Source organism: Nematolebias whitei, chromosome 6 (assembly GCF_014905685.2).
Source record: "Nematolebias whitei isolate Nwh7 chromosome 6, NemWhi1, whole genome shotgun sequence".
Taxonomy (NCBI): Eukaryota; Metazoa; Chordata; class Actinopteri; order Cyprinodontiformes; family Rivulidae; genus Nematolebias; species Nematolebias whitei.
The window spans coordinates 45,567,612-45,576,323 of record NC_056503.1 but is presented as its reverse complement, the minus strand read 5'-3'; the positions used below and the strand labels follow the sequence as shown (position 1 = coordinate 45,576,323).

The 8,712-nt window shown below is 44.2% G+C and overlaps 1 protein-coding gene across 1 annotated transcript in view; it reads left to right on the top strand.

The window, feature by feature from the left end:
- The first annotated feature begins 343 nt into the window (after window positions 1–343).
- Window positions 344–8,712, top strand: part of esrrd (estrogen-related receptor delta) — a 10,948-nt gene continuing 2,579 nt past the window's right edge. Inside the window, exons 1-6 of the mRNA XM_037677903.1 lie at window positions 344–396; window positions 988–1,222; window positions 2,404–2,557; window positions 7,333–7,449; window positions 7,636–7,737; window positions 7,811–7,972. Of these exons, the coding sequence (XP_037533831.1) occupies window positions 344–396; window positions 988–1,222; window positions 2,404–2,557; window positions 7,333–7,449; window positions 7,636–7,737; window positions 7,811–7,972 (823 nt within the window). The remainder of the gene's footprint in view (window positions 397–987; window positions 1,223–2,403; window positions 2,558–7,332; window positions 7,450–7,635; window positions 7,738–7,810; window positions 7,973–8,712) is intronic.

The following is an 8,712-nucleotide window of genomic DNA, read 5'->3' as shown; positions in this document are numbered from 1 at the left end:
CAATAAAGATGATCGGAGTCAATCCTCAGTGATGCTGCGTGCTGATTGGTTGATCCTGTAGGCCCCACCCCTCTTTCTTCTCCTGAGTGATAACAGCACAAAGAAATAACACCTCAGACTCCCGAGAGCTTCACATGTTGCAGTGGGCAGGTGTCATCTTTTCAAACTGGTACTGGACTGAGTTTTGGTTCCTGAACGCCTCACTGGTCCTGAAGCAGGTTCATACGGATTGGGTCTCTTTGTTTTTAGACCTGTTTGGAGGTGTTACACAGATCTGGGACCAGTTTGGGTTGGTTCGTTGGACTGTGTGGAGACATTAAGCTGATCTGGGACCTGGTTCGGGATGGAGCTGAAGGACTTCTGTCTGTCTGGCTATCACTTCTTCAGCCCTCAGAGGTGAGTTCATTCATCTGAAGTCTGGGCTCATTTACAGCAACACGAGTTGTAGAACATTAAGATTTGTCCGTTTCTAAAAAGTTGTTCTTCACGAGATGTTTTAGTGACTTTATCCTCAATAAAACCTCCGCTGCTAACTTGAACCACCAAATATCCTGATGCATGCTCAGTAATCCAGGTAGAAAAATCTAAAAGTGTTTAATCTGGTCCTCTGGACATTCAAAACTATTTTTTTGTTTTGTTTTTCTGAATGTCCAGAGGACCAGATTTAACTTTGTAAGATTTAACCATCAAACTGTTATGACAAAAGATTCAAAAAATTGAGTCTAACTTCAAAACTGCAGCAACGCCTTCAAAATAAATTACTTTGTTTATAAAAGGAAATGCTTTTTTATTCTTTAAATCTAAAACTTGGCTTCATCCAGATGTGAAAAACAAACAATGAGTTGATTTAATTTAAAGAGCCGAGGGTCTGGATCAAGACTTTTGGACTGGATTTTATTAAAAATTGATCCCCAAACTAAAAAATGCTGAACTTGAATATGTGTTGTCTCCATCAGCAGTAATGATCCATTTCTTCTTCCTCCATAGCCTTCTGGACTCCTCCTCTTCCTCTTCTCCTGTTGATGAAGCTCAGTCTCCCTCTTCCTTCTCCTTCGACTCGTCTCCTCTCAGCCCTTCTGCAGCCTTCCTCCTCCCCAGCCCAGCCTCTTCCTCCTCATGCAGTCTCCTCTGTGGAGGTCTGACGCCCGACCCCCCAGCAGGACGTAGATCCAGAGGAGGAAGCACCTCGGTGTCCAACTCTGCATTTTCTATTTCAGTGAAGGTAACAAACATGAGTTTAATCACTCAGTCCTACATTCAGCCCCTGCTGTTACCAGGAGACCAAACATCTGGATCTAAGCTGTGGTGGTCCTCAGGTCCAGTCTGGTTTTCAGCATATTGGACTGATTCACAACCAAAACCCTCCCAGAGAACAGCTTCAAGTTAGTAAGACCTGTCACTTCTCATGTCAGAGTTGTTCAGGTCAAACCTGGGAAATAACGTTCTGAGAGACCTCACAGGATCTGTTAGTGCTCAGAGTACGGGATGGGGACAGCTCAGCCACTACCACACCAAACTGTACATTAATGACGAAAACTGAGTTGAATCCATAAGCCGGGGTCAGAACATCAACCTGCCTTTGGCTGCTGCTCACGGCACACCATGGTCCACAAAGCCCCTCCTGCAGGTGGTGGGCCCACAGGAAGGAAAACCCATGGAACTCATTGGGTAACCATGCACCTCCCCCAGGCCTGGTTCCAGGATGGGACCCTGGCAGATGAAGGACACTGAGCTCCTTGTTCTCTTTGGTCCATGTGTAAATTGCTGTTTGACCCGACTTTCTCCTGGGACCAGTCTGGGAGACCCAACCAGCAGAACTCACAGGATCATTCAGGCACACGAACTCCTCTGGGATAAGGTGGAGGTTCACAAAGGAGAAAAGTGTGTGTGCTGGACTGGTCAAATGGTAACTGAGAAGAAAATATAAACAATTCATTATCTTTTACCCTCTTCTCCCTTTTCTGGTCGTGGGGGTCAGTGGTGCCCATGTCCAGCAATCACTGTGCGAGAGGCAGGGGACACCCTGGACAGGCCTCCAGTCCAGCACAGGGACACGTAGAGACAAACAACCATTCACTCTCTCACTCACACCTATTTAGACCATTTAGAGTCACCAGTCAGTCTAACATGCATGTTTTTGGTCTGTGGGAGGAAACCGGAGTACCCGGAGAAAACCCATGCATGCACGGAGAGAACATGCAAACTTCACCCAGAAAAGTCCTGGGTCTGGGATTTGAACCAGTAACCTTCTCACTGAGAGGCAACAGGTCTACCAGCTGAGCCACCGTGCCGCCCCAATTTAAACCATGATTTTTAAAACACCAGTGAGTCTATTAAAATAATGTTCGAACTACTGGTTTTATTTTGTGTATTTATTTTTCCTGTTCTGTTGGTTTTCTTCAGGTGGACTCTATGCTGAGGGGAGACTACCGGACCCCGGTGGGGTCTCTGGTGTCCAAACGTCTGTGTCTGGTCTGTGGAGACTTTGCCTCTGGTTATCATTACGGCGTGGCGTCCTGTGAAGCCTGCAAGGCCTTTTTTAAGAGGACCATACAGGGTGAGGGCAGCTGCAAGAAACCTCCCAGCTCTGGTCTGTTATACGGTTAACTCATGTAATTACACAATTACCTCAGGGCACTTTGGAAAAAGTAAACAAGTTAAACTAAATTACTGCAAATCTAATTTTTACAAGCGTTATGTTCTGTATGGAGTTTACTTGTTCTCTCTATATCTGTGGTTTTCTCTGAATATTTCGGTTTTCTCCCACAAACCAACAACATTCATGTTAAAATATCGTAAATTTGACATTCCAAATGATGGCACAGATTGTCGTGTAAAGAGCTTGGGGTATTTTGATCAGATAGAAAAGTGTTATACGAGTACAGTCCATTTACCATTCCAAACTGGCTCTTCTTAAGGAGACTACTTTTTTTAGCCCCCATCATTTGTTGCTTTAGTCACAGGAGAACACTGTACAGACACATTTTAACTACATTATATATTTTACAAATTTATTTTAAAATCCTGTCCTTATTTAGAAATTTTTTCTAGTTATAATTTATGGTAAATGGACTGACTGTACTTATATAGCACCTTTCTATCTTGTCAAGATACTCAAAGTGCTTTACAATATAATCTGTGCCCTCATTTACCCATTCATACATGATCTGTACAAAGACTAATCAGAGCTTTATCACAGTCATACACCGATGGGACACGCATCGACAGTTATGAGGGGTTCAGTGTCTTACCCAGGGACACTTCAGCATGTGACTGATGGTGGAATCAAACCCCCAACTCTTGCATTGGAGGACGACTGCTCTTACTACTCAGCCACAGGCTAATATGAGTACTTAGGCCCAGTCCACAGTACTGTGCAGTTTTGAAACAAATTTCTGCTGAATTTGCTCCTTCCGGTATTGTTGTGAATTTGGTGCTACTTAAATTTACCATGTTGGATTAAAAATGTTGAAATAGTTTCTTAAAGATACATTTTAAAAGATCCACCAGCTTGTTCCAAAGTCAGTTCTTGAGGGCAGCAGCTTGAGCAGGGACGTCCAAAGACTTTTCCCCCAGCCACCTCTTATGGGAGGACTCCAAGGCGTTCCCAGGTCAGCCGAGAGACATAGTCTCTCGAACGTGTCCTGAGTCTTCCCCGGTGTTTTCTACCAGTTGGATATGCTAATCCTCCCTAGGGAGGCGTCCAGGGAGTATCCTTACCAGTTGTCCGAACCACCTCAACTGAGTCCTCTCGGTGTGTGTGGAGGAGTTATGGCTCAACTCTTGAGTCTCTCCCGGATAACTGAACTTCTCACCTTACCTCTAAAGGAGAGTCCAGCTGCTCTGCCGATATTTCAAGCATGGACTTGTGAAAGTCAAGAAAACTCATTTTGAATGACTGAGTCCTGAATTTACATATCCAGACCCTTTCACCCCCGACTGCGTCAAGAAATTCTGTCCATAAAGTTTTTAACAAAATAAGTGACGACGAACAGCCCTGGTGGAGTCCGACTATTGAGTCTGATTACAGCTGGCAATGAGACAAAGTCATGCACGTTTATATAGGGACTGAAAGGCTTGTAGCAGCGAACCCCAGTCCCATTTTCGTGGAGCACTTCCCACAGGGTACTTCAGGGAATAAAGGAATTTGCCTTTTCAAAGTCAAAACACTTGTAGACTGGTTGGGCAAACTCCCAGGCCTCCTTATGGACTCTAATGAGGGTAATGAGGTGACCCAGTGTTTCACGACCAGGACGAAACCCGAGTTCTTCTTCCTGTATCCAAGGTTTGACTATCAACCGGATTCTCTTCTCCAGCACCTTGATTAGACCTTATTGAAGCTGAGGAGAGTGATGCTCCTGTAATTGCAACACACCTTCTGGTCTTCGTTCTTAAAGAGGAAACCACTACCCAAATCTATTAATCCAGTAAATACCTTAGCAACCTCAACCCTAATTAGACAGACCCACCCCAAAGTCCAAGACTCGGCTTCCTCCATGGAAGACTTGCTGGAGGGCTTGAGGTTCTCCAAGTATTCCTTCCATTGTCCAACAACATCACTGGTTGAAATATACAGCACCCCACCTCCATTTTACAGTGTGGGTGAAGTACTGCTTCCCCCACCTTAGGGGACTGACTTGTAGCCAATCAAAAGTTTTTATCTCACTCAACTCCCACATTCAAGTCTTTGCTTAAGCAACAGCCAAGGCTGCAGCTTGCATGGCCCATAGTTACCCCTCAGCTGCTTCTGGAGTCCTACAAGCGATCAAGTCCTGATAAAACATCTTTAGCTTGACGGCCTCCCTCACTCGAGGTGTCCACCACCAGATTCGATGATAATAATAATAATAATGTCATCACAATGTCAGCACTGTATGTTTCCATACAATGGCGAAATTAGTCTCTGCATTTAACCCATCCACCACCAGGTGGTGCAGTGGGCAGCTATTGAAAGCGCCCGGTGGCATTTTTGGGGATGAGGTGTGCTGCCCAGAGACACCACGTGATATGCAGTGACTGGGGATCGAACCTGGGACTTTCGGGTCCCAAGCCGGCTGCCCTGCCTCTACACCATCTCGGCCCCTGCAACAAGAGGAACAAACAACCTTGCAATCACAGCTGTGGGCAGCTTCCTTGAAAATGGAGACATGGAACAGGGGCCACTTACACTCAATGTCCCCCACGTCTGCTGGGATGGGGTTGAAGTTCTGTTGAAAAAGAGAGTTGAAGATCGTTCCTACAGGACACCCTTTCATTTGAACATTGTGTTTGTCATGGAAAAGAACACAACTATTACAGAAGTCTAACAACAGAACACCGCTTGGGTTCACATCAGAGACCATTCCTCCCAGTCACACACTTCCAGGTTACACCATTGTAAGAATAGAGGTCCCCCAGCAGAATGATGGAGTACCATCGGGAGCGCCTTTCAGTACCTAACACAACAGTTGAGTCTATCCTCCCAATGTGAAGGCGTAGGGAAACCCCTCTCATCTACCAGTGAAAACTCCAGCACACAGGCACCATGGGGCTGTAAGTAGACCCACAGCAGCCTGGTGCCTCTCACCATGGACAACTCTGGAGCCAACGATGGACATCAACCTCCTTGTATTCTTCTGTCCATACGTGAATTTCAGTGTTTCTGTTACAAGAAGTTAAGCAGGAAACATTCATCAGTATAAAAACTTATCCAGGGTAGAATATTCATAATTTTAATATTTTAATAAATGTTTTTTTTGTCTCTTTTACAGTTTCATAGAATTTTGGAAATATCTGGACTGATCACAAGTCCATGCTGCCAAATTTAACTTTTGTTCTGATAGCTCTTATGAGTTCTTTGTTAATATCACAAAAAGTTGAATTATTACTGAGAAACCAATTTATAATCAAATATTTATTATTTGAATAAAAAGTCGAAGAATGATAAAACACAAAACCTTTACAAAAATAATTCAAACTAGAAATGACTTATAAACTACAGTCAACACAAAAAATTCAAATAATCCATTCGAACCATGAATTCCTGATAAATTTATGGGTAGATATTTAAAATAATACGAGTCTGTGGAGTCGGGAAGTGTTCAGTCGTGTAACTCTGAAGAGGTGCATTAATAATCAGAGCAGATTAATGCGTGGCGCCTGTAACATTGATTTGTGTGTGAAGCCATTAGTCCACAACATCAGCTGCTTGTTTCTCTCTTCAGCTGGATTCAGACTCAACATCAAGCTGGAAAACAGCTCGGCGGTCTCCTCTTAACCCTGTTGTGTAAACCGGATCAATAACCGTGTCAATAACCGGAGCGTTGAGAGGAGACGCCATAGATTTATGTGTGAAAATACCAGATAAGATCTAACTAAATTAAATCAGGTCCGGTAGATGGATTTTTAAAAATTATTGAAGCGTTTCTTTATCCAAAAGACTTTGTCAGTCTGAGGAGCTGCAACAAACTCAGTCTTATAAATAGCATCTTCTCATAGTGGATCGACCAGTTTGCAGGTGACATCCAGAACCAGCTGTTCACATGATAAAGGACCAGCAGCCTAACGACCCATCGTTAATGAGTTTAGTGCATCTCCTCAGACTGACAAAGTCTTTAGGATAAAAGACGTTTCAACAGTTTTTATTTATTTTAATCTGTTCAGACAACCGGACTTAACTTTGTTAGAATCTTCTACCTGGATTATTGAGCATGCGTCAGGATAGTTTAAGATAATTTAGACCTTTTGAACTGAGGTTTATCTTTGCTGTAGTTTGAACCACTTCAATTTGGAGAAACAGTTTAAAACTTTGACTAAAGATTCCCCCAAAACTCCAGCTTTACTTTGATCCTGTTACAGCTTCTACTCATAATCAATTCAGAAAAATGATCAGTTTAATAACAACAGAATCAGAATAAAGAGAGACAAATGGAGAAAGAAGAGTGAGAACGGCTTTACTGTTGTTGTGGTTTCTAGAGCCCAAAGTGACAACAGGAACAAAATAAGTTGTCCTTTTCGGGTCATGATGGGTCACTGGTGCCCATATCCAGCAGTCACGGTGCGAAGGGCGGGGGACACCCTAGACAAGTCTCAAGTCCATCACAGGGACACAGAGACAAACGAGACAACCATTCACTCTCTCACGCTCACTGAGGGACAACTACCAATCAGCCTAACATGCATGTTTTTGGTCCGTGGGAGGATCTAGCGACCTTCTCGTTGAGAGGCGGCAGCTCTACCAAATGTGTCACCGTGCCGCCCAACAGCTAAAACATAAAACCTATTATTGCTGAGTGGGGTGAATAAAACAGGTCCTTGCTGCAGACGTTTTAACGAGTTTTGTGTTTTGTGAAGGCGACATCGAGTACAGCTGCCCAGTAATGAACGAGTGTGAGATCACCAAACGGAGGAGGAAAGCTTGCCAGGCCTGCCGCTTTCAGAAGTGTCTGCGAGCCGGGATGATGAGGGAGGGTAGGTCTGATCCAGTCCTCGCCTCCTCCAATAACACAGACCTCCCTGTAATCCTTTAAAGTGATCCTGAACTTCAGGTCTTTCAGAGGTTTTCTTTAGACTTTGGCTGCTTCTCTCATTTTGAGTACATGACCATCAACTATTGTGCTATACTTGGGTAAACGCTGGTCCATCATTATGTTTTAGGGGTGCGTTTGGACCGGGTCAGAGGGGGACGTCAGAAGTATAAAAGGCGGTTGGAGACAGGGGGGACTTTATGCACCAAGATCCTGGACAGTTCTCCTGGCAGTGAGTATCTTTGTTCTGAAGGTTTTGAATCTGGGTAAACTGTTTTTTTAACCATCCAGTGTCTGTCTTTCAGGAAACAAGCTGATCTCCCATCTACTGCTGACAGAACCCGCCCCACTGGCTGCCAACCAGGACAATTCAACCAACGACAGCAGCCTGCGGACCCTACTGACCCTCTGTGACCTTCTGAACCGGGAGCTGCTGGTTCTGATAGGCTGGGCGAAACAGATCCTAGGTACACACCACTTGAGACTGTGTCCTCTCTGAAAAACAACGGTTAAGGTTTAAACTATGAACACACTGCACATCAGAGTACCAGAGCACAACAATGGTGGTGCAGTGGTAGGGTATACAACTTGAGCCTTGTCCATATGTTGTGGTGTCCATGAGGAAGACACTGAGTCCCCACCTGCTCTCCAGATGCTTACATAGCTGCTCCACTTGGGTGTACCTCATGTGTGATGGGTCATTGTATGGGAACGTAAAAGGACGACAACACAAAGCACTTTCACCACAAAGACTCGACTCACTGAACACAATCATGAAATACAAGTACCACAAAGACACTAACTTAAAGACAATTTAAAGACAGAAACATGTAGGACACTTGCAAAGACTCGCAAGTCAACAACAAAAAGACTTGATTCAAGAACAAAAAACTACAAGACATGTACAACGACCTTATAGGTGACTATAAAGACAATAAGTTTAGGCTATAACTTGAGTTGAGCAAAAAACACTCAAGAGGACCACAAGAGTCAACAGACAACCATAAAAAGACTCAACTACGGAACAAGTCAGGCGCTACTGAAGCCCATGAAATGCCTTGATGTGACCCCGAAACGACTTGAAACAACCACAGATTCACTCAGACCTGTCAGAGGACTATAAAGACTAGAACACAGACCCACTCAGACCTGTCAGAGGACTATAAAGACTAGAACACAGACCCATTCAGACCTGTCTGAGGTCTAT